The sequence below is a fragment of the Anolis carolinensis genome, chromosome 1 (assembly GCF_035594765.1).
Source record: "Anolis carolinensis isolate JA03-04 chromosome 1, rAnoCar3.1.pri, whole genome shotgun sequence".
Lineage (NCBI taxonomy): Eukaryota > Metazoa > Chordata > Lepidosauria > Squamata > Dactyloidae > Anolis > Anolis carolinensis.
The window spans coordinates 265,656,508-265,683,403 of NC_085841.1; the positions used below are offsets into that span (position 1 = coordinate 265,656,508).

Below are 26,896 nucleotides of genomic sequence, written 5' to 3' on the forward strand. Positions count from 1 at the left end.
AGGCAGACAACAACAACAATACAGAATGAAACTATTAGCAACTCTGTGGAGTGCAAAGTCAAATTAAGAAGGACCTTTTTCTATGATTCTGGAATATGTGCAGACCTAAAATTCTATGTACTGCATTTCTACAGCAGGAGTAGGCATTCATTTCATTTATTTAGCCTCTCTTCAGAGCTACTTAAAGAAATTTATATCATAATTAAAATTAATGGGGATTAGGCAATGATTAATGTAACTTGGCATTTGGATTCAATATGTGAGTAGCCAAGTTTCAGTCTGCTAAAAATAGGGCTTATAAAGGGACTCTTTCACCATGTAGTGGTGCTTCAGACCCCAAATGCAGGGCTTTTGTTCATTTTTGAAAACCTTTACATTTCCAAAACCACTCCTGTCGATTTATCAGATTCTGTAAATACCAGGACATGAATAAAATATGCTAATGTTTCATTTTATATCCATTTGACAATGATATCCATTTTGGAGCATACAGATGTTATCTAAGGTAAAATGGAGAAGGAGAGAATCCATGTGGTATGACATGAATTTCTGTTGCACTTTTTAACAGGTACTCTGCCTCATATTTGCATCACAGTTCTTGCAAAAATTTAAGTATTAACTGAATTTGAATAGTTAAAAAAAGAGGAATGTCTGTTACTAAAATTATTCACTGTACAGTGTGATCATCATGTAAATATCCTTATGTCTAGGTGATTTATTTCTGTATTCCCTCTCTTGTAATCTCTAACAGTGTGGCTTTTAATTATTTTAATTGAACTTTTTAACTTGTTTTCAAATACAATAGGATAATGCTACATTATTGTTGGTCTTTTGCGTATTTTGAAATAGATTGTACCTGTTTTGATTTGTAAGTCACTTTGAGCCTCAATATTAGGGGGAAGGCAGAGTAAAATGATAATGATGAATGATAAATAAGTTTTTTTAAATTCTTTTTCTATATTAGTTATTTCATTGTCTATTTCCAGCTTCTATAGCTTTCCCCAACGCTCCAGAAAGGGCTTTCTGAGTGGTTGATAATGCTTACAATGCAGAAACAATAAGAAAACTAAATTAAAGAGAAGAATAGCAGTAAATCATAGAAGCAAACTATTGACACATGGGGAAAAACAACTTTAGAAAGGAAAATTAAATGGTCCATGAAAATAAGCATATATTTAGTTGGCACAAAAAAAATCAGGTGGAGATAAGGCAAGCCTATCTGAACAGCGAGGGCTACAGCTATCATGATACCACCTACATTAACTTAAAAGTCAGTGGGACCTAAAGAAAAATCTTTGAAAATATATTAACAGCTGGACAGGTTTATGCATAGAAAGTACTGTTTTTGAGCTACTCTGGTCTCCATCCATTTAGGTCTTTAATGCTTAATACCAATTGTTTCTGTGGTTCCCAGAAATATGAAAGTATCAAGATGTGTTTTACATGCCTGGCCTAATTAAAAAACCTAGACACCAACTTGTAGAAAGAGATTCTTGCCTCACTAAGGTTGGATCTTACTGACCCTCCCAGTTCCTCAGCCTGATCCTTAGGGCATGCTGGGCAGCTAAGTTTTGGGGTCACTTTTTGACCTCTGGGATCTTCCACAGGTGGCACTAAGATCCAATGCACAGGCAACTTTGAATTACTTCTCTTCTTGGTTTTCATCCATTGGAGGGATGGGGTCTGGTAAGCTACTCATCCCTTCCAACACAAATCTGATGTCCTTGGAAACCTACAGGAGTGAGGACATAGCACTTTGGGCCTTCCCCAAGATGCAGGTTCAGAGCAGTGGCAGATGGATCTTTTGCTCACAAAAAAAAGGCCCCAGGGAGCTGTATTGTAACCATCTTGCCTATTAGAACAACCTGATTACTATCGGCAGGACTCATGTTTAAATGCAGACAAGATGAAGGTAGCATTGGTGAGTGGCATTTAAATGCACTGCTTTCATGCACAGGTTTAGCAATTTTTTTCATGTCAGGAGCGACTTGAAAAACTGCACGTTGCTTCTGGTGTGAGAGAATTGGCTGTCTGCAAGGACGTTGCCCAAGGATGTTTTAATGTCCTTACCATCCATGCGGGAGGCTTCTCTCATGTCCCCGCATGAAGATGGAGCTGATAGAGGGAGCTCATCTACGCTCTTCCCGGGTTGGATTTCAATTGGCAACCTTCAGGTCAGCAACCCAACCTTCAAGTCATCAGTCCTGCTGGCACAAGGGTTTAACCCACTGCGCCACCGGAGGCCCCTATATATGTTTAACAATTCAACAGAATTTGATAAACAAGACAAATAGAATTGGATTTTGTCAGCATAAAGAGGACACCTCACCCTAAATCAGTGGTTCTTAACCTAGATCAGTGGCTCTCAACTTGGGGTCCCCAGATGTTTTTGGCCTTCAATTCCCAGAAATCCTAGCAGCTGGTAAACTAGCTGGGATTTCTGGGAGTTGTAGGCCAAAAACATCTGGGGACCCCAGGTTGAGAACCACTGCCCTAGATCCTCAGATGACTTCTTGCAGTGGTTTCATGTAGATGTTGAATACCCTGGTGAATGAAGTGGAACCATGCTGCACACTATGGCATACTCTTCTGTGGAAAAACAGCAGATGCCTAAGATCGTGTTTTAGAAGCAGCTATTTAGATAGAAGAAGAATCACTGAAAAACAGTGTCTCAAATTTCCACTTCAATTAAGGATACCATAGTTAATTGTAAGGAACAAGCAGGATTGTTTATCCTTGGGAAGAAAGAAAAAGCTGTCTGGAAACTTTATTTGAATGGATCAAGGTAAATGGTGCCATCCAGTACCCTCTAATTAGTGATGGTAGTGTACATTTTCAAGCTTTATTTTCAAGATATAGGCAGGGAATGCAAATGTTTTTGGATTGCAACTCTCAGGAGCCCTAGCAAGGGTAAGTATTGATGAGGAGTAGTGGAGTTGTAGTCCAGCAGCATCAGGAGGCTCATACTGCAATTGGTGCAGTAATGAAAACTAATTTGCTGGCCTAAGCAGAGGGCATCTAAATATTCACAAACATTGAAAAAAATAACTCCACAGCTGCATTATAAAATGCTGGTCTTTTTCTTGCTACCAGTTGAAATCTCACCCAAAGTTCTTTTTTTATCTCTTCTGTAGTTGCTACTTGCGAAATCAGCTTTGCTTCCCATCTTACTCAGAATTTTTGCTTTTCTTCTATAATATTTCCCCATTGGCAAAGATCTCCAAGATGTTTGATTTGCTTCTGGCTATTGTGGCACCCCTATTTGCATTTACATTGAAACCACACACAGGCCATATGCTACTTATGTAAATATCTGAGGACAGATACGGTGATACCCATCTTGGTTATTCTGATCAGAGTGAGGCTCAGATAATAAAGGTATACCTCATTTAACAAGTAGGTGTGTTCCTGGGCATTATTTCTTCAACAGAAAGATTGGTATAAGAAGCAGAAATACCATGGGAAAACTACAGATATTAATCTTTATTCAGTTTTATGTATCCAAACAAAGTCCAGGAACATGTCCCCTGCAGATACAGGGGCCATATTATATGTTACTTCAGACCCTCAAAAAAGAAGAGATAGTCTTTGTCAGGAAGCCAAAAAGATGAACCTGAAAGTGGATGAAGGAGGGGGAGTAAATTTCTAAGTGAAAGTGAAGTAGACAGGATTGAAACATCAACAAGCAAAAAAAGCAAGGCATAATCCCTTCCTTGCTGTCTCTCCCTCCCATGATGTTTCTTTTTTTCTTTTTCTTTTTTGTACTGCATCAATCCTCCTCAGTAGATCATTGGACCAAGGCAGACCAGCATGGCTCGTTACCCAGATGCTACCTAATTAACGCTTGCATGTTTCTGCAAGATACCTTACTAAGGACAGGCAGCCAGAGCTCCTCTGCGTCTCCTATCTCCTCTCTGGTACCTGTGAAGATGGATTAATGAGGCCTGAAAAAGCGCCTCTACAAATGGACTTTGATTTTGCCATTCTTTAGTGATTGTGGTAGACGGACAGGAGTTGGTCACAGCACTTGGGTTCAAATGCTACAGCTGGCTCTGTCTGATTTCCCTGAACACCCCATGATCTATAAAAAGGGGATGGAGTGTGTGGCTGAACTATAGCAGCAATTAAAGAAAAATAGTCTGCAATGTTTAGTCAATTGATTTGATGAAGCTACAGCCTGCTTTTACACTCCCTTCCCGCAGATGTTTAATACAGCTATCTAAGACCATTGCCGCTTCGGTGGTCTTATCCACAGGAAGGATACCCATACTTTCAAATTTAAACCCTTATGTTATATGCTTCAGCCTTGTTTCTGATTATTTCCGTATCATACTTATTAAAACTAAAATAGATTTGGCAATAACAGCATTAGTGCTAAGTTATCAGTGCTAAGGAAATGTGCCGTCCGCCGGACAATAAAAAACTATAAAACTGAAACGTGCTGTCCTTTATCCGGGCGAACTGCAAATCCCTATAAGCTGTCCTATAGATATTGAACGACTGAGTCTGGATAACTTCAAAAAAGGATGTTTATTCATACAAGGTTGTAAACCTGGCACAGATCTTAAAGTTGCAGAAAATGAAACAAATTTCTATAGGTTTTAGGTACAGAATTATCCCTGGTTCCAGAAAGCAAAGGTGATTATAAAACCACTATACCCTAATCACGCTGCCTATATTAGAAGGAGAAACTCTTTCCTTCCCTATCTTTACAGCAAAGATTAGTTCTAGAAGCGACAGAATAACCCTGCTCCTCCAACTAGATTTCCTATTCCAGATCAATATAATTCAATACTTATCTAATTTGGATAGGCTTAGATTGGCCTGGTTTTGAGGATGATTTGTCCCAGTTAGCCTTGCACAGCTCCAGCACGTTGGAAGACTATAGCCAGAATGAAACTCTAAAATGGAGACTAGACCCTGGTAAAAAGGGCGGTCCTAAGATGTTGCATTCTTTGACCAATCACTGCAAAGAAAACTGCAGCCAGCTCTTGCAGATTCCAAGCCATTTTTCCTAGGCTTTTGCAGCCAGAGGCTCAAACAAAATGTAAAGGAGGGAAAACAAACAAACGACCAATAGGTAAGGCAAACCATCGTCCTGGGGGACGGAACAGGAAATGCTTAAATGTGCATTTATTTGTATACATGTGTCAAGATTCAGGTTAGGTATGTGAATTAGCAGTCTAGTAATTCCACATTTTAACAAACATAAAGACAGCACTCCAAGGTTCACATCTCTACTCTGTTTAGCTAGCACAAAAATCTTTCCAAGAAGTACTGACACATGAAATATTTTTAGAAAGATACTAAGGAGTAAATCAATAGAGTTGATGTCGGCTCTATATATTTTGATCCTGCTGATCTCAGAGAACAATCCTACTATCAACTCCACAGCTTCACAAGGTAAATCCAACTGTTGTAATGTTTGTTCTCTTTCTGTGCTGAGAATCTAGAAGTTTAAAAATCTGGCCTGGGTTAGTGTTTCTCAAATTGTTTAGCTTTCTGATGCCCTTCTCTCTTTTCTGGAGATGTTTTCAATCCTTGAGTCAAAGCCTACTGCTGCAGATCAAATTCCAGTGATCTATAGGGGATTCCCTACAAATACAAACAAGGTAGTATGTTCCTGTCAAACTCACCTATTTCTCTATTTTCACTCTGTCAATCATGGCACATGTCTTCTCTAACAAGGGACATCTTACCCTGTTTCCCCGAAAATAAGACATCCTCTGAAAATAAGACCTAGTAGAGGTTTTGCTACATTGCTAAATATAAGGCCTCCCCCAAAAGTAAGACCTAGCAAAGTTTTTGTTTGGAAGCATGTCTGCCAAACAGAACACCAGAGCATGCAGGATTGGTAAATGTACGTACCATAGGGTGTTGTATATGTAAATAATGGTAGTAACAAGAAATTCTTGATAGAATTCACAGTTTGTCTGGTTATGCTGATTTGTGATGACAACTACTGTACAGTATATAATAAATATTCATTTTTTTGTTCATCAATAAATGAATTCTTCTTCATGGAAAAATAAGACATCCCCTGAAAATAAGACCTAGCGCATCTTTAGGAGCAAAAATTAATATAAAACACTGTCTTATTTTCGGGAAAACACGGTAGCAAAAAATGTGAGTTTCTATTTCATTGTGTTGAGACTAATGGGATGTACATGGTCAAGAGGTGTAAAGAGAGACTCTAATGTGAGTTATATCAGCAAGGATTGGTACATGGTGAGATGAAACTTGTTAAAAGGCCTTGAGGTTCAGCTGCAGCAGGGACAAAATGTCCACTTTCTAGGAAAACATTTGCCATTGCTGAAGCTGAAACTGTTAGGTCCAGGACGTAATAGCTTTCTTCCCCGCCAGGCTCCTGACTATTCAGAGTATAAGGACCCCCATGATCCTTTCTTGTCTGCAGATGGATGTGGATTATGGCTTCTAGATATACTCCAGTTCAATACAGATAATTTGGATGTTATATGGCAGCATAGAAGGGACCTGAGATTGCCTTTGTGTCCTTGCGGTCTATGCTTGACATGTAACTACTGTTATCAAAATTTGTTTTAAAAATGGAACCATCTCCTTCTCTGAGTAGATTTGCAAAAAGCAAGAGCTTAGACCATCCCCGGAAAATCTAAAAGAAGCACCGACCCCCTCAACATTCTCTGCAGTTGTGATGCTTCAGGCCTTTTTAAATACCTGGCTGGGAAAATGGTGGTTGACCCCCTGAGAAAGCATTAGTGCTTTCCCGTCTGCACAGAATGACCCTCAACTTATCCACAAATCATATCAAAATCCATAATTTTACTCTCAAAACTTGCCCTCGATTACTGATGAGCCAATGGATAAATTCACCCCATTCAGGAGAGGATTAGTTAAGATCTTATCAAACCACTCCATGCTGTGTTTTTCCATTTGAAATCTACTTCAGCCAGTACCATTAGGGCAGCTGATTCAAATTGTACATTCAAATTGTACTGTTGATCCACAATATTTCTTACGTAAACTATATCCCACAGATAATAATGGGAGTAACAATTCGTAGCTTTTATAGTGCTTTTCAAATACTTTCTGCAAAATTCTTATTTATTAATCCTTATAGAATCCCTGTGAAGCAGGTAGGTAAATATTATTACCCTTATGTTATGGCATGAGAGACTTTAAGTCATTAAGTTCTGAAAGTCTTTTCCTTGTTAGCATAAATCTGGAGTGACTCTATTTTCAGAAATTGTTCCCTATAGTGATTGGAGAATTATTTCAGCCATCTGTGACTTCTGCTACTACTTGACAGCCCTGCAGTTACTGCTTGCTAACATAGTACACTAACCCTCAGACTTCTCCCCAAAACTTAAAGTGGTTTTCTAAGGACTGTCAACAAACTACCACCTGGTTGTCAAACAGCTTCTCTGGGAATTTCAAAGAACAAGATAGCTTTTGACTAAGGTCAGATTTTTTTTAAATTAAACTCCATTTGGAGCACATGGAGGTGGAGTAACAGGACAGAAGTATAAAATGACAGATGAGTAGTGTCTGCAACTCTTTTGAGATTAGGGCAAGAAATGTGAAAGTTCTCATACTCTTTGGAGATTTTATTCAGGGGTGGCCATGTTGACCATGCAGTAAAATTCAACCAAATCCAAAACCCACAAAACAGTAGCACTTTTATGTACAAAGCGCATTATGTACAAAGCGCATTATGCAAGTTTTTAAACCTTCACTGGCTTCTTACCAGACAAAGATGTTTGAAAAATGACCAGCCTACATTTTGTCCCAAATGTTACTTCGGTTGTTTATTAAGATGGGTTGAATGGATCTTGATAGAGGCAATTCTTGGCCATGTCCGGACTAGGGACAAAGGGCATTAAAATACAAATAATGCCATTTCAGGTTATTTACTGGTACTGATGTAGAAACTTCAAAAGCTTGCATGATGTATGTTGTGCATGTTATTTAATGCAATAAAGGTGTTGCTGTTTTGTAAGTTTTGCTGTATTTTGCGGATAAGAGAAATCCTAATTTTGAACAGCGCAAAAAGACTAAGGTGGAAAAACTTTGGGGTGCAGATGGGAGAATGACCTCAAAGGAAGAGTCAGGGTAGAAGAGTTATGCCTTCATTCTTATTGATGGGACTGTTATTTGATCAGATAGTTAAAATGGTACAGAATGCAGTAATTTCAAGTTGCCTTGGTTAATTTTCCTCCAGAGCAGTATTAGGCTCACTGGCATTCTGACAAGGGGAAGAGAAGAATGAGAGGTGACATGATAGATATCGTTAAATATCTGAAGGGATGTCTTGTAAAACTATGAGCCCTGACCCCAAATGGCATCCCCTTAACTCAGTTTTGGGATCACCAAAAACTTGGCAACAGTGAAAGGACTCTGAATGCCACCTATACATTTACACGGATCTCTTAGCAACAATATGCTTCAGCTGTACTTCATAAAAAGGAAAACCAGCATGTTTAGCAAGCCTTGGAAATGCTGATTGATTCTCAATAAATGTTTGTTTTTATACCTATTTTAAATACCGATATACCACAAAAAACTCAATCAGAAAGGGGTTGCAAATGAGAAAATTTTAAGAAGTTATGTTGTAGAAGATAGAGCAAACTGCTCTAGAGACTGAAACATTAACCAATGGATTCTTTTTAAAGAAAGACTAGCTGTGCCCGGCCACGCATTGCTGTGGCATAGTCCTAATTGGGGTTTTCTTCGTGGCATTCAAGGTGGCCTAGAAAGGCTTCCACTAGGTATGAAGCAGCCATGGTTTGAAGCTGCAAGATTATTCAATGGTGTTTAAGTTGGCCCACAATGGAGTCCACTAGGTATGAAGCAGCCAGGCTTTGCAGCTGCAAGGCTATTCAATGGTATTCAAGTTACCCATAAAATCCCACATTATCTGCTTTGAACTGCATTATATGGCAGTGTGGACTCAGATAACCCAGTTCAAATCAGATATTGTGGATTATCTGCCTTTATTGTGAGTGATCACCTGGTCAAATTAATGATGATGATGATGATGATGATGATGATGATGATGACTACGCTGTGGCGTAGTCTGCTGGTTTTGAAAAAAATGTAATAAGTGTGTTAATTGGGCAGCAGTGGCCATTCCCCAGATGGAGGAGAAGGAGGAATGAGTGTGGCGGTGGGGGGAAGATATGCAAGAGGGGGCAGCAGGAGAGGAGGATCAGGAAGAACTGGTGCAGTGGAAGATCGTCTTGTGAGAGGAGGAAGAGGAGGAATGAGTGCAGTGGCGGGAGGAAGATCTCCCACCTAGATTTCCCTAGGTAGGAAGGAGCCAGGCCAGTGGTTTTGTTGTTAACTCGGTCCTAATTAGGCACATTACATTTATATATATTGATTTCACCTTAACATTAGGAAGACTTTTTTTTTACTGTAAGAGATTTTGACAGTGTAATAGATAGGTGGGGTGGAAGTGGACTCTCCATCTTTAAACAAGTGGTTGAATGGTCATGCTTCAGTGCTGCTTTAGTTATGTATTCTTGCTTGGCAGGGGTTGGACTAGATGGCTCATGTGATTGCTTCCAGGCTTATGATTCTGTTTTTCCTATTCTATACAGTATTTAGGAGTGAATACCATAAGAAAGTGACTTTGTGGTTAGCTTTTACAAGTAAATTTACAGAAGATCAGTCAGTTAATCTCCTGTGTACATACTCTATCCAAATAGTGAAATATACCACTTTAAAGATCTTTGTACAGGGAAGTTTCTGCGTCCTGTAGAATTTTATCAGCAAGGCATCGGAATATACAGCACACTGAAACTTCTTCCAACTATTCTCTGTCTTATGTCAGTCTTTTATTTCTATCACCCTGGGCTTTGCTCTTTTCTTTTGGTAGAAAAGAACAGTGAGCTTTCATCAGTTTTCAGTTCATGGCTTTTAATTAAAAATGAAAAGACCATGTTAGCTCTCCTCCCCGTGCCCCCCTTTTCTTCCCTGACCTAAAATTATAGGGTGCCGCTCGCTCTTAGTGAAGCTCTGTGCTTGAGATCAAAGGAAACTCGTTGAATAGTCTAATGTCAGCATAGCAAAATCTGTGCCAGTCTGTCTCCCAGCCGCTGGATATCTATGAAGCAGAGCGCCTGGGTATTTGGGGCAACAGAATGAAAAACAATATGTAAACACAAGAGTTGCTGCAGCAGTTGAATAGTTTTGGAAGGATGTATTTTAGTCTGTACTTACTGTTTAAAATAATTATTTCTGCAATAATGATGGATGCAATAATACTATTCATTTGTAAACTAGGAAAATCCATTTCTCCTATGGCCACCTATGGTGGTTTTAACAACGTAACAGCATCACCCACTAGTTTATCTTTTTGAACCCTTATGTCCTGTTCTTTTATGCTTCAATAGCAATAGCAACTAATCTGAAATTGCAGCAAGTTTTACAGATAGTAATTCCATTTTGCAACATGTTTCTCTTTTGGAGGATTGTTCCTAATTCTTATAAAAGCAGTAGTAGTGCTTCTCTAAAACCAGTGCTTTCTTAAATGAAAAAGGAAAATCCAGTCAAGGAAAAATATGTTTTGTGGGTAGCTAGAGTTTGGAAAAAAACATTTTGGAGTTCTGGGAGTAGTAGGGGATTTTGAGAATTAAAGTGCAAGGAGTAACTAACTGTCACAAACCATGTGGTAGGCTCTTAGGAATCAAGTCAAGCATCTTGCTCTGCCCACAAAGAGACTGGTGACAAAGCATACTATAACTGCACTTACGTTTTCTCACATGTATATGTATTTTATGATTTATGGAATTCTCTTTTTGTGTGTTGTGGGCAGTAGCTCTGAGATAACGTGAAGGGTGATTTAGCTGAAAAAAACTGTGTGAAGGACATTGTACTCAGCTGTTAATTTTCTTACAAAATAGAAGCTTTGCCTTTATGTTGATTTTGAATAGCTGAAAATGTCAGATAGCTTTGTGAGGCTTGCAACAGATGAATCTGAGATTTTCTTTCTGTGGGTGATTACATTTTGAGCAAAGCTAGCAGAATGACTAGAGAATTATCTCAACAAGTGGATATTGTCCCCCTTCATGCTAACTACTGAGCCACTCTAACAACTAGACTTAATGGATAATTTGACTTCTTCCCTGTGGAAATTTTTCACAAATTCTGTAATTATCAAGGACACAAATGTAAAGTGCTGTAGGAACAGTTAAAGGAGAATGAAGAGCAGCATGCTATAGAAAGAGCTAGAGATGTAGGAATCAAAAGACGAAAAGCATTTTTAGGGAGATTGTGCACAGCTGATTGGGTTTTTGCCCCTAAAATGTTCTACCATTCTAAAGCATAAAGAATATTATGTTACTTATCAAATCATAGCAATTCATCCTATCACTGTTAAACTTAGTGCAGAATACATCATGTAAGCTGATGAAAACTTAGAAGAATTGAGGGGAAAATGAGGAAAGGTACAGTGGAAATTGAGTGGTAAAGTAAAGTCGTTTACAAATTGTAATTACACTGGATGATGTATCCAACCAACTTTGGTAGTAAATTATTTTAAATATATAAGACTGTTACATCACTCATTCAGTTAGTTTAAAGTCATTGTGTGGTGCCAGAAAATGGGCTATGCATGCCTATATTTATTCAGTGAAGTCATTTACTGAGAGGTTTGCAACCAGAATGATGGTGTATAGAGAACCTCCAGGTGAAGTCCAGCGGTGACCTGGAAATGGATGCAGAAGTGGATAAGGACCAGTGGTCATTCTTACAGAGGCATTTGGTCCAAGTTCACTGCAAGATGGAGGCATCCAAGTCTGAGATACCTGGATCCTTAAACTAGAACATTCCAGTTCCATCAAAGGCTAGCATTCTCCCTTCCAAACAGCTTGCATTCTGCCAGCAGATGCAGCACACTCAGGGTAAACACATGGTAGATAAATTAAGTGCTGGGACTCCAGTCCAGAAGGTTATTCTTAAAGGAGGATGGAGGAAGATTGAGAAGTATCTAATATTAACAGGCTGAATGGAGAATGAGCTTGGCTTGAGGAATGCTGCCTTGGTTCCTCAGACTTCTTCCACCAACTTTTTCTTTCTTTCTGAAATCCCATCATTAAGCTGTGACTATCTGATTTCCACCTATTCCACTCCTTCACATCTGTTTTGACAAATCTGACCCCTGGGCTGTGTCCTGAGCTAACAGGCATATGTTTGAGAAAACATATCAAACATATCATTTTATTATAGCCTCTCTACTGTATTGTGTATCAGTATGAACAGTACAGTAAATCCAAGGCAAAAATGCAATGCAGCAACATGTATAGGAGCTGGTCAGATAGACATTCAGGACACATGAAAGGTTTTCTGCATAAGAGCCATTTTTTTCCATGCTGCATCTCTAGAGACAGTGGGAAAAAATGGTAGAAAGGACATACCTTGGACTTGGTTTTCTGTCAGGGATGGGAAGATGATGGAGGTGTGGAGGAGCTGACCATCGCTCCCTTGCCATGGACCGACCATTACCTGCTCAGGTTTAGACTGGCTGCGCCCCCCAACCTCTGCATGGGGTGGAGGACCTATTAAAATGGTCCGCCCCAGGAGGCTTATGGATTCTGATGGATTCCTGACGGCTCTTGGGGAGTTTCCTGCCACTTCGGCTGGCGATTCTGCTGATGCCCTGGTTTCTCTCTGGAATAGGGAGTTAACCAGGGCAATTGACACGATCACTCCAGAATGCCCCCTCTCGAGTAGCGGAGCTCAACCATCTCCTTGGTTCACTGAGGAGTTGGCAGCGATGAAGCCAAAGAAGAGGGGTCTAGAGTGCGTGTGGCGTTCGAAGTGGAACAAATCAGACCGAACACGGCTGTGCCTCTTTCTGAAGGCATATGCCGCGGCAATAGATGCTGCAAAGAACGCCTTCTTTGCAACTAATATTGCGTCCGCGAAGAACCGTCCGGCGGAGCTGTTTCGAGTTGTCAGAGGTTTGTTAAATCCCACCACTCAAGATGGGATCCCTGACAGCTCGGCAGCTCGCTGTGAAGCATTTGCTCGGTTCTTCATGGATAAAGTCGCTCTGATCCGCTCTGGCTTCGACGCCTTATTAACGGCAGTCTCCGGGGATGTAACACGAGCACCTTCTTGTCCTATTTTGATGGATTCTTTTCAATTAATTGAGCTCGAGGATAAAGACAAGGTGCTTGGAGAGGCGAGGGCCACTACCTGCATCCTAGACCCCTGCCCATCCTGGCTGGTGAGAGAAGCCAGAGGGGGATTGGCCAAGTGGGTGAAGGTGGTGGTGAATGCCTCCCTTAGGGACAGCATTTTTCCAGCGAGCTTCAAATTGGCTGTGATAAAACTGCTGTTGAAAAAGCCATCACTGGACCCCACTCAATTGGATAACTATCGGCCGATTTCCAATCTCCCCTTTTTGGGCAAGGTCGTGGAACGGGTGGTGGCAGCGCAACTCCAGGCATTCTTGGTAGATGCTGATATTCTAGATCTGGCACAGTCTGGCTTCAGGCCAGGGCATGGCACCGAGAGAGCCTTGGTCGCCTTAGTCGATGTCACGACCCAGGCGGCAGAGGCACCAATAACCATACACAGAGGCCAGAATCTAACTAATATCTTTATTGAAGGAATATATAAAGTTAATAAAAACAAGTGTAGGAAATAGTCCAGAATTAGACCCTTCAGGAAAGGTCAGAATTAGTCCAAAAAAGCAATGTCCAATAAGAAATATTAAGGTCCAAAGTTGTAATCCAATAACCGAAACACTCACTTTGCCAAGCAAAGTGAGGGGAGATGACAAGGTCCTTTAGTCCATAAAACTTGAGCGTGGCTAGGAAATAACTTGATCCTTGAAACAAGGCTTGAACGTGGAACAAGGTAACTAAGAACAAGAACAAGGTCCGTGGAATAACTTGGTAAAATCCGTGAAACAAGGCAAGGATTAGTCCTGGGAAACAAGGCAAAGTCCGTGGGTAAACAAGGCTGGGAAGCAAGGCGAAGGCTGGATAGCAAGGCAAGGCTTGAGCTGAAGCGAGGCTTGAATCGGAGCGCGCTGTCCAAACACAACTCGCTCCGCAGGCTGACGAATTGACTCCGCGAAGTTGCTACGCGGGCAAAACACCTATATAGAGTCCAACTTTCTCACCAGAGCGGTTCTCTGGGAATCAGAAACGAAAGCTAAACTCTGAGACCAGATGTTAAACTCCTTAAAGATTCTCACGAGAACCAATGTTAATTGGCAACATTCTTAGCTGCTATCCTCGCACTCCTGCGCGAAGCTGAATCCAAACTTCTCTGTTGTTTACAAAACTCCCGGCGCAAGAACACGGGAGAAGTAGGCTCTGGGGTTGTTTGACATACTTCTGGGGCACAACTTTCTTGCAGGTGCAAGGTTTCCAGATCTGCCTGGGAAGTATCTGGCTGAGAGGAATCCAGTTCAGACTGGGAAGGTAAAAAACCCAAGTTTTCATCTTCATCAGGGATTACAATGTCCTGAGCAGAACTACAAGGCCCATGGTTCATCACACTATCCCCCTCCTCAGGGCCCCTCCCAAACTGGGGTCCTCTCCCCGAGGCGCGAGGTCGCGGTTTGGTGGGATAGGTCAGATGGAAGCGACGGGTTAGATCAGGAGCATGGACTGTGGAGGCGTCTTCCCAAGAGCGTTCCTCAGGCCCAAAACCCACCCAGTCAATGAGATATTGTAGGCGGCGGCGATGAAAGCGAGAATCCAAAATGTCCTCAACCTCGAACTCCTCCTCCCCATTCATCAAAACAGGAGGGGGGGCCGGTTGGTCTGTATCAGGACGCACACCATCCGCCGGAAGGAGCAGAGAACGGTGAAACACTGGGTGAATGCGCATTGAACGCGGAAGTTGGAGTTTGAAAGTCACGGGGTTTAATTGCGCCACCACTGGATAGGGGCCAATGAAGCGGGCATCTAACTTCCGGCATGGGCGGTGGGAGGGCAGAAAGCGAGTGGACAGAAAAACCCGATCTCCTACCTTGATTTCGGGGCCCGGCTGGCGGTGTTTGTCAGCGTGGCGTTTATAGTCCTCCTTGGCTTGGTCCAGTTGCTGGAGCAAAAGTTGTTGCACCGCTGTGAGTTCCTGCAGCCAATCCTCTGCTGCGGGAACTTCTGAAGTTTCAATGACAGGGGGAAAGAAACGTGGATGGAAACCGTAGTTTGCAAAGAACGGCGTTTCTTTTGTAGAAGCTTGAACTCCATTATTGTAGGCAAACTCAGACAGTGGTAACAGAGAAGCCCAATTGTCCTGTTGGTAGTTTACATAACAGCGAAGATACTGCTCCAAAGTGGCATTAGTGCGCTCCGTTTGCCCATCTGTTTGGGGATGATGAGCTGAAGATAAGCGAGAGTCTATGCCCAGTAGTTTTTGTAGTGCCTTCCAAAAACGAGAGGTGAATTGAGATCCACGGTCTGTGACTAAACTCTTGGGCAATCCATGTAGTCTGAAAACATGCTGAAGAAATAGATCCGCAGTTTCTTTGGCCGTGGGGAGGCCTTCGCAGGGAATGAAATGGGCTAACTTGGTGAATAGGTCCACCACCACTAAGATCGTGGTGAATCCACAGGAAGGTGGTAGGTCAGTGATGAAATCCGCGGAAATTATTTCCCATGGGCGAGATGGGGTAGGAAGGGGGTGTAAAAGCCCTGAGGGCTTCTCCCTTCGTATCTTGGAGCGCTGGCATACTGGGCAGGTGTTGACATATTTTTCCACATCCTTGCGGATCTTGGGCCACCAAAAATCTCTTAGGATCAAATGCATGGTTTTAAATAGTCCGAAGTGTCCTGCTGGTTTGCAGTCATGACACAGACGAAGCGCTTTTTCCCTGCCCGGTCCGGGTGGGATATAAACATGATTTCTATAGCAGAGCAGCCCATCTTTAAGCGAAAAGGGAAAATGCAGACCTTGGCGAAGTTGGTCCTGCGCCCAGGCATCTGCTTGCTGACTAGCCCTGATTTCTTGAGCACAGATGGGTCCTGGAGTAGGGGAAGTTGAACCAATGGGACTGGATTTGGTGTTCCCCACTGTGAGCGTGGCAAAGTTCTCAGGTTGTAGCAGTTGGGATTCAAAGGTCTCCTTGCGTCCTGCAGCGTATTCCGGTTTACGTGACAGGGCGTCTGCTTGCTTGGTTTGAGCTGGGGTCACATAATGGATCTGGAAGTTGAAACGTTCAAAGAATAAAGCCCAACGTTGCTGCCTCTGATTTAGTTTGCGGGCAGTTCTTAGATGTTCTAGATTACGATGATCAGTGTGGACTTCAATGGGGAATTTGGCCCCTTCTAGCCAATGTCTCCAAGTTTCAAAGGCTGCCTTTATGGCCAGTAGTTCTTTTTCCCAAATGGTGTAATTCCTCTCTGGTGTGGTTAGTTGACGAGAATAAAAGGCACAGGGATGGAGGTGTTCTCCCACCGGTTGTAAGAGTACAGCCCCAATTGCCACATCAGAGGCGTCCGCTTGCACCACAAAAGGGGTTCCAGGATTTGGGTGCTGTAGAATTGGCTGGGAGGTGAATAGTTTCTTCAGTTGCTGGAACCCTTTCTCTGCTTGATCAGTCCAGCGGAAAGGCTGCTTTCCACGGATGCAGCTAGTGATGGGGTCGGACCAGCGGGCAAAATCTGGAATGAACTTGCGGTAGTAGTTCGCGAACCCCAAGAAACGCTGCACCTCTTTCTTGTTAGTTGGCGCCCGCCATTCCAATACTGCTGAAACTTTGGCTGGATCCATGGAAAGCCCTAGAGGCGAGATGCGGTAGCCAAGGAAATCTACCTCTTGTAGATCAAAAGCGCATTTTTCTAGTTTGGCATAAAGTCCATGATCCCGCAATCGTTGCAACACCATTTTGACGTGGTTCTCATGTTCTGATTGTGATCTGGAAAACACCAAAAAATCGTCCAGGTAGATTATCAAGAATCTGTCTAGATAGTCCTGAAAAATATCGTTGACAAAATGCTGGAACGTTGCGGGAGCTCCGCATAAACCGAAATTCATAACTCGGGACTCGAATAATCCGAATTTAGTCTGGAAGGCGGTCTTCCACTCGTCCCCTTCTCTGATGCGAACTAGATTATAAGCCCCCCGAAGATCCAGCTTGGTGTAGACCTTGGCTCCTCGAAGTCGGTCCAGTAGATCCGAGATTAAGGGCAGGGGATAGCTGTTCCGCTTGGTGATATTGTTCAATGCTCTGTAGTCCACCACCAAGCGTAATTCCCCTGACTTCTTCTTCACAAACATCACTGGGGAGGCGGCTGGGGATTGAGAGGGTCTGATGAATCCCTTGCGAAGGTTTGTCTCTAAGAATTCCCTGAGAGCTTCTTGCTCTGGTTCAGTCAGGGAGTAGAGATGCCCTCGCGGGATCGGGGCCCCCTCCACCAAGTCAATGGCACAGTCATAAGGTCTATGTGGGGGTAATTTTTCGGCTTCTTTCTCATTGAATACATCCCAATACTCGGAGTACTTCTTTGGCAAGGTGATGATGGGCTCGGAGTCTGTGGCATGGCATACCTTGGCTACGAGGCAATGGTTTTGGCAGTACGGTGAAGCAAACTGCAGTTCTCTGTTGGACCAGGAGATGCTTGGGTCGTGGAGAGTCAGCCATGGAATTCCCAAAATCACAGGGAAATGGGGAACCTCGGTAACAAAGAAGGAAATCTCTTCCATATGTTCCCTTATCCACATCCTGGTGGGTTCCGACCACTGGCTTACGGGGCCCGTCTTGAGGGGACGGCCGTCTATGGCTTGCACCACACGGGCATTCTTGAAATCATGATATTGTAATCCCAGAGAGTCGGCATACTCTCTATCGATGAAATTGTTGGTAGCTCCAGAGTCTATCATGGCGTGGATCATGACGGGTCCCCTTTTTGCTGACCATAATGTGACCACGAGAAGGAACAGGACCCCGGTTGGCGGCTCTTGGATGGATTTTTTGACCGGGTTGGCGAGCCTCTCTACACCCGGTCGTTGGCTTCCCCCGCCGGCTGTGTGCCAGTCGGCTCAGACGCCTTCGACTCCGTGGAGGACGCCGCCGCAAGACGGGCGGCAGGCTTCCCTTTGGCTGGGCACTCTCTGGCGAAGTGGCCCCCGTTCCCGCAGTACCAGCAGAGGTTCAAGCGTTGACGACGGGCCTTCTCGGCGGCATCTAGTCTGGGACGCACATTGCCCAACTGCATCGGCACCTCCTCGCCTCCTCTGGGGTATGGGGTTGGCGGCGGGGGTCTCCACACCGGACGTGGCTGAACACTGGCGGGAGCGGGGGGTTTTGCCCCGGCTCTACCGCCCTGGCCTCGAACCCATTGTTTCCTGTTGGCAATCATGACTTCAGCCCGTAAACATTGATCAATGAGTGCCTCGAGGGTCTGGGGAGGATCCACCTTGGAGATTTCTTCCAGCATTTCAATGTTGAGACCCTCCCGAAATTGTCCTCTGAGGGCTACATCGTTCCAGCCGGTGTTGTGGGCCAGCACGCGGAACTCGGCTATGTACTGAGACATGGGTCTGTCTCCTTGAAGGAGGCGCCGGAGTTTGTGACCGGCTGCCTCCAAATTGTCCTCGATTCCCCAGGTCTCCTTAAGGTGATCCAAGAAGCGTTGTGCTGAATTTAGGTGGGGGGAGGCTTGATCAAACAGGGCCGTCGCCCAGCTAGCCGCTGGTCCGTCTAGAAGACTGTAGACCCACGCCACCTTGATGTCTTCTTGGGGAAACTCGGCATCACGGGCCTCTAGATAAGCTTGACATTGGCGGCGGAAAACATGAACCTTAGCAGCTTCTCCAGAAAACTTGGTAGGCAACGCCATGGCCGGGAGGCGAACTCCGCGCTCCCTCAACCCTTTTATTTCTCCATCCTGCGCGTTGAGTCTGTCACGGATGCGGTCCACTTCGTCCTTGCTGATGGTGTAGCTGAGCGGCTGTCCAGCCGGCGCGGCTCCGGTAGACATCCTGGCCTCGGTTAGTTGGTGCTTATGGGTGGCGGAGTCAAACTGTCACGACCCAGGCGGCAGAGGCACCAATAACCATACACAGAGGCCAGAATCTAACTAATATCTTTATTGAAGGAATATATAAAGTTAATAAAAACAAGTGTAGGAAATAGTCCAGAATTAGACCCTTCAGGAAAGGTCAGAATTAGTCCAAAAAAGCAATGTCCAATAAGAAATATTAAGGTCCAAAGTTGTAATCCAATAACCGAAACACTCACTTTGCCAAGCAAAGTGAGGGGAGATGACAAGGTCCTTTAGTCCATAAAACTTGAGCGTGGCTAGGAAATAACTTGATCCTTGAAACAAGGCTTGAACGTGGAACAAGGTAACTAAGAACAAGAACAAGGTCCGTGGAATAACTTGGTAAAATCCGTGAAACAAGGCAAGGATTAGTCCTGGGAAACAAGGCAAAGTCCGTGGGTAAACAAGGCTGGGAAGCAAGGCGAAGGCTGGATAGCAAGGCAAGGCTTGAGCTGAAGCGAGGCTTGAATCGGAGCGCGCTGTCCAAACACAACTCGCTCCGCAGGCTGACGAATTGACTCCGCGAAGTTGCTACGCGGGCAAAACACCTATATAGAGTCCAACTTTCTCACCAGAGCGGTTCTCTGGGAATCAGAAACGAAAGCTAAACTCTGAGACCAGATGTTAAACTCCTTAAAGATTCTCACGAGAACCAATGTTAATTGGCAACATTCTTAGCTGCTATCCTCGCACTCCTGCGCGAAGCTGAATCCAAACTTCTCTGTTGTTTACAAAACTCCCGGCGCAAGAACACGGGAGAAGTAGGCTCTGGGGTTGTTTGACATACTTCTGGGGCACAACTTTCTTGCAGGTGCAAGGTTTCCAGATCTGCCTGGGAAGTATCTGGCTGAGAGGAATCCAGTTCAGACTGGGAAGGTAAAAAACCCAAGTTTTCATCTTCATCAGGGATTACAATGTCCTGAGCAGAACTACAAGGCCCATGGTTCATCACAGTCGATGATCTTCACGGGGAACAGGACAAGGTGAGTGTGTCCTTGCTGGTTCTGCTGGACCTCTCAGCGGCCTTCGATACCGTTGACCACGGTATCCTTCTGGGACGACTCGCCGGGTTGGGCATTGGAGGCACTGTTCTGCAGTGGCTCCGGTCCTTCCTGGAGGGACGATCCCAGATGGTGTCACTGGGGGACACCTGCTCGGCTCCACAGCCATTGTCCTGTGGGGTCCCGCAGGGGTCGATATTGTCCCCCATGTTGTTTAACATCTACATGAAGCCACTGGGAGAGATCATCCGGAGTTTCGGGGTAAGATGTCATCTGTACGCAGATGATGTCCAGCTCTGTCACTCCTTCCCACCTGTCACTAAGGAGGCTGTCCAGGTCCTGAACCGGTGTCTGGCCGCTGTGTCGGACTGGATGAGGGCCAATAAATTGAAATTGAATCCAGACAAGACGGAGGTCCTCCTGGTTAGTCGCAAGGCTGAACAGGGAATAGGGTTATAGCCTGTGTTGGACGGGGTCGCACTCCCCCTAAAGACGCAGGTTCGCAGTCTGGGGGTGATCCTGGACTCATCGCTTAGCCTGGAGCCTCAGGTTTCAGCGGTGGCCGGGAGAGCCTTCACACAACTCCGCCTTGTGCGCCAGCTGCGCCCGTTCCTTGGGAGGTCTGACTTGGCCACGGTGGTCCATGCTCTGGTCACATCCCGGCTGGATTAGTGCAACGCACTCTACGTGGGGCTGCCTTTGAAGATGGCCCAGAAGCTCCAGCTGGTGCAGCGGGCGGCAGCCAGGTTAATAACGGGAGCGGCTTACAGGGAGCGTACAACCCCCCTGCTAAGCCAGCTCCACTGGCTGCCGATATGCTACCGAGCCCAATTCAAAGTGCTGGTTTTGACCTACAAAGCCCTAAACGGTTCTGGTCCTGCTTATCTATCCGAACATATCTCCTCCTATGAGCCCGTTAGAACCTTAAGATCTTCCGGGGAGGCCCTGCTCTCGATCCCACCTGCCTCGCAGGCGCAGCTGGTGGGGACAAGGGACAGGGCCTTCTCGGTGGTGGTTCCTCGGCTGTGGAACTCCCTCCCCAGCGATATCCGGCAAACCCCATCCCTCCTGGGATTTAGAAGAAAACTAAAAACTTGGCTCTGCGCCCAGGCATTCAGCGAATAAGCTCATTGGCTGTTGTAATCGGGTCGCAAATCTGTAATTGTAGCAGTAGTGAATGACTGAGGATGGTGCAATATCGCTGCTTTGGGGCGTTTTAATTTTTGTATACTTTTTATCATGTTTTTATCATGTTTTTGTCATGTTTTAATTGTTTTGTTTTTATAGTATATTTGTTGCTGGCCCTCGTGGCAGAATGTAAGCCGCTCTGAGTCCCCTCGGGGAGAAGGGCGGGGTATAAATGCATGTAATAAATAAATAAAATAGAAAGATGCTATGATTAAAAACCATGCATGTTGGAAAGAGCTTTCATCCATTAAACATGTGGAAACTGGGCTTTGCAATATTTTAATTCTCTTTAAAATGATGCAATCAAAAACTTCAATTAAATATTAATATATTCTGTGGAATATATGGGGGTACATTAGTAAATTTCTTGAATTCAAAGATTCTAGGATTTTGTTGGAATAGTGGAAAACAGAATCAAAGCTTTGGACTCTTCGGGACATTAAAATCATGAGACCTTTCCCTGTTCCATTGGATTATAGCCTTTTTAATGAATGTTGAACATGACTGTAAAGTTCTACTTATGGGACAAGGTCAGAATATCCACAAGTTTAATGTCACCAAAGCATTGCTGCATTTTAAACTTGTGTGATTCTAATTGTTGTTTTAATAATTTATGTTTTAATGCTTGATTTTAATTGTAATTGTATTTTTGGAATTTGTATGTCGGGCATCAAATTGCTGCCGGTTGTGAAGCTGCCCTGAGTCCCTGTCAGCATGAGAAGAGCAGGATTTAAATAAATAAATAAATAAATAAATAAATAAATAAATTGCTTGTGCTGTGAACAGTTGTCTGGATGTGGTGTCAGCTTTCTGTACGTGTGTGGGAGTATGATGGCCTGCAAAGTGTTGTCTTTATGGCTTTCAGTGAATAGTGCCAACAGAAACATGTTCCAAAGTGTATCTATAGTATGTTGTTACATCCATTTCATACTGCTTTGTCATGCTTCTGTCCTAAGGAATTAGGACACTGGTACTTTAGTGAAATGCTTAGAAGGGTCTTCACTGAGAAGAGAGGGACTGAGGATTAAATCAGTTTAATTCTGCAATATAGACAAGTACTCAGAATGCCTTAGAATAAGACTTCAGGAAAGTTGATGAGAGCTTTCAAGTAAAGAGTTTTAAGCTCTCCACAAAACTACAAATTCCAGCATTCCTTAGGATTCCTTAATTCTTTAATTAGCATGAGACAAATATTACCATTGTATAGATAGGCTTCAAGTCATCATCAGCCTCTCAAGAAGATCAAGGATGGGTTTTTTCCCAATTTGCGGGCACCTGCTTATGTGATTGTTTTAGTTAATTGTTATGTTTTGTTTTCGTTTCTAATTCTTATAGCGTTTTATAGTGTTTTCAGTGTTTTATTGTACAATGTTTTATGCTGATTTTATATTGGAAACCGCCCTGAGTCCCTTTTGGGAGAGAGGGCGGTATACAAATAAACTTTTACTTACTTACTTACCTTGGGATTAGATGGCTCTGCTTTGATTGCTCAGATCTTAACTAAACTATTGTTTGCCTTGCTGTCACTAACTTGAACTAAGGACAACAGTAGTCATATGGTTTCGTCCTTGTTTCTTTTCTTTTCTTTTCTTGGTCTGATTAATGAAGACGCCTTTTTTTTTGCAATGTGAAGACTCAGGGTCATCGACAAAGAGATGCCCCCTGAATCCAGCGTGCTTTCAGTAATTGCCTTGGACACCTGCCTGTCCAGGATGACAGTCTCATGATCTAAGAATCTATTATGTCTTTTCAAGACAGATCTTTGGGGAGACAGGAGAGGTATGTTTTTATAGGGTTTTTTTTTTAAAAGCCTTAGGAATATTTATCTTGACTTGAGAGCCACCAGATTTAAATTCTGATTTTTTGACTTAAGGAAACAGCAACCCAATTGAGCACTTCAGGAAGAAGAATGGTAAAATAGATTAGTGCTTTGTAACCTTAAATATCTTCTCCACATCCTATCCTCTGAAGAAAGTTATTGTGCTTGATAGATCTTTTGGAATCATCCATGTGGTGTGGAGGAGAGGGGCTTCACAGTTTCCATATTGGAGGTCAAAGCAATGCTTGACCTCAAAGGTTATGGATGATGGAAATGGTTATTCAGCTTTGTTGAGTAATGGTAGCCCTTCAAAACTGGGATAAAAAAGCACTTGGATGTTGAAGTGATCCTCCCTCTAAATTTAAATCAAGCCAGACAGTCACTTTGTGTCCAGCCAAAGACAAATGCACCGGCATCATGGCAATTGATGTGAAGCATGAAAATAGGTAACAGGAAAAGCTAGCAATCAGATAGGTCTGGCCTGTCATCTACACCATATGCTGTGAGGTTGCTGTAGGCTTTGAAATTAGTGGAGACTTATCTCCAAATTAAGATGTGTGTGATCCCTTGGAAACTACTTCAGGCTTTTAGTATATTTTAACATAATTATTTGTTGCAAACGTTCAAGATAGTTGAAGCAAATACAGATAAATCCAATTAATTCAAACAATATCATCTTCTAGTTGAGCTGGTGGGTCAGTGGAACACGCAAAGAGAAGGTCCCAGTCTTGCCAATGGCTACATAAGCAGTGAGGAATGCCAAGGATAATGCTTACATATTTCTATTGCTGCAGGACTTGTTTGAAATGTGTTCATTATTTACATCTGTGAAAAAAGAGAGGCCCAACAAAACTACCATAAATAAGCATGCAAATATAGTTGAGTATGAAGCTAATAGCAAGAAAAATATAACTGAGTATGCTTCTAATCAATTCTATCCCTCTTTCTCTGTTTTCTTCTTTTTTTTGCAGGGCTTGTGAAGTTGGGGGTTCACTGTGTAACATGTCAAAAGGTCGCTATAAAAATTGTCAACAGAGAAAAGCTCAGTGAGTCGGTGCTAATGAAGGTAATTTTCTAATGGGAGATGTCTGGGGTGGGAGAAAAGAGTTCTTGATGCAGTGTCTTCTGTTCCATGAAAAATTAATAACTTTAATTATGTTTAACAAACATTCCTGTCAATGTTAGAATTGTGCTTTGCATAATAAATAATACTAATACAACAATAATTCAGGAGGGGGGGTGACCGAAATTAAAGTGGAGTGTGTATATGTTTTAATTAAGAACAAAAATGAACGTCTGATTGTGGCACAGTAATTGAACATAGAGGAGCTGATATCTAGGCTTGGCTCATCTCAGTTGCACTTGCAGAATGGGGTTGGTCTGCCTGCATTGCTCTGGCATATATGAGTTTCTCAGCCTGCTCTGTAATCATTTATGTATAGAATGCCTGGAGCTAGAACTTTCTTCATTTCAGGTAGCAAAGTCTTCTGGGTTTGTCCTTGCTTTGAGGATTCTCAGAAACGTGTTCTCGAGTCATTGAGAGATATTAACATTATGTAAGGTCTAGACATGGCTCCGTGAAGTTGAAAGGGAATTTCTAACTACGCTGGTATTGTACAGTAGAGATGAGTGGGGTTGTAATTGGATGAAATACATGTTCATGATTTTTGTGTCATGCTATTTTTATGAAGCTTTTCTCTTCATTGGGTGGGTTGGGAGAGTATACCTATGACAACCATGTCAAAAAAACAGGATGGCCTATAAGAGACAATATTTTTCCCAGTGCATTTAGATAGTTCCACTTATTTAATGCTTTTTATACATAAGCAACTTTAAAGTTTGGTTAAAGGCAGGATCATCTGTACAGTTTAATGGGAAATCTGCTTGATTTCCTTGTCCAGATTAGTATTTACCTTTCCATGATACACTAGTGGGAACATATTTTATCCATGGATGAATGAAATATTGCTAATGTCAGGAAGCCTTCAATGCAGCCTATTGGAGTGGTTGAAAATGAGCACTGCTCAATCAATAGCAATGATTACTATGCTCACAAATACTTTAAAATATTTTAAATTATGGAGTGAGGAAAAGAAAACATATCTTTATCTGCTTCCCCTTCACTGTTTATTTATAGTGTATTTTGTACATCCTGTCAAAATGCCCAGGCAGAAGCTGCATTTATTAAGAAATCAGTGATGTCATGTTACTTTTCTAAAAAAAAAAAAAAATTCATCAAACTTGAATTGTGAACTCTTGTAGTTTGCAGCCTGGGCATAAAATGATAACTTGGAGTGGTTACTTTCAAATAAACCAGAGGGCAAATTGGAAGGATAACAGGTTTAGCCTTGGTAGTGTGACATGTCATTATATCAATATTATCTTAGTCTAAATATGGCATTTCATAACATTCATAATTTTTGGGTATACATATAAAACATGAATGAATTGGCCCACAGATTTCTATTTTAATGACAGCCCTTGGAGTTATTTATGCCAGGTACAAGTGTACTGTCTACCAGGAAGAATGTGTATATATTCTTCAAGACACCTGTTGATTTATGGTGATCACATGAATATTATAGGATTTTCTTAGGCAAGTAGTACTCAGAGGTGCTTTTACCAGTTCCTTCCTCTGAAAACATAGCCCACAGCACTTGGTATTCTTTGGTGGTCTCCTATCTAAATTCTAACCAGGGCCAACCTTGCTTAGCTTCCAAGATCAGACAGAATCTAGTGCCTTTGAGGTTTTTAGGACCTCTGCCAAAACAGCTGAGCCAACTCTTTAAAACCAAGTCCTTGTTCTCTCCTGCATTTTTTGGTCTTTGGTAGTGCTTTACCACTTCCCTCCTCTCTTTTTCATCTAGCCAATCTCTAGAGTTGCACGTGTGTCCATACAACTAAAGCTTCTTTTTTTAAAAAATAAATAATAATAAAGTGTATGGAGGGAACTGCCTTTTTTTCTCTGCAGCTGCTCTTCATTTGAGCTGTGTAGAATTGAGAGGCATTTGGTAAAGTGCTTTCTAATCATAATGTAATACTATCAATATTTCTGGAGAGAATAATTCAGAATTGAAGCAGCTGGTCTCAATTAACAGAACTGCTGCTGTGGAGATGATACAGGGACAAGCATGGTGGAGAATGAAACTGCAATAAATGTGTCATTTGAGCCTGCGTTCCCTTATCCAAGGGACTGGATTGTGAGCGGATTGCAAAGTGTAGGCATATGGATTATTCTCAGAGTATCAATTTGGGTATCCTAGACTCTTACATTCAACACTTTTTTACACACTTCTGAGATAGCTCTGAGTGTTATTTCTAAGAATGAAGCCAAATGCCTGCTATAATACCAGCATAAAATAGTCAAATTTGTAATCCTGGTCTAATTATGAGATAGTAGAGCAAGAAACCTGTCAGATATAAATGCTTATTCTTTCATTGTACAGGTCGAGCTGCCCTTATCCAAAATGCAAGGAACCAGATGTGTTTTGGAATATCTATATTACATACAGAATATCTTTGCGATGAGGCATGTGTCTGAACACAGCATTCATTTATGTTTCATATATACCTTGTACACATAGCCTGAATGTAATTTTAAACAATACCTTTGATAACTTTCTGCATGAAGGGAGGTTTATATACACTGAACCATCAGAAACCAAAGGTGTCACTATCTCATCTACCCATGTGGACAATTCTCCATCTTGGAATATTTCAGGTTTTTGGAATTCTGAATAAGGGATACTCAACCTATATGTTATGTTTTGATTTATCCTCACCTCAGTGCAGACTCTGCTGAGAAACCTGCCAGCCCTATCTATCTATCTATCTATCTATCTATCTATCTATCTATCTATCTATCTGTCTGTCTGTCTGTGTCTGTCTGTCTGTCT

The 26,896-nt window shown here is 42.6% G+C and overlaps 1 protein-coding gene across 17 annotated transcripts in view; it reads left to right on the top strand.

Annotated features, from left to right (window-relative positions):
• brsk2 (BR serine/threonine kinase 2) overlaps window positions 1-26,896 on the top strand; it is a 496,678-nt gene that overhangs the window by 249,964 nt on the left and 219,818 nt on the right. For all 17 annotated transcript variants that reach the window (XM_016993435.2, XM_062967615.1, XM_008108160.2 and 14 more), the window contains exon 2: window positions 23,972-24,066. In XM_016993435.2, the coding sequence (XP_016848924.1) occupies window positions 23,972-24,066 (95 nt within the window). The remainder of the gene's footprint in view (window positions 1-23,971; window positions 24,067-26,896) is intronic.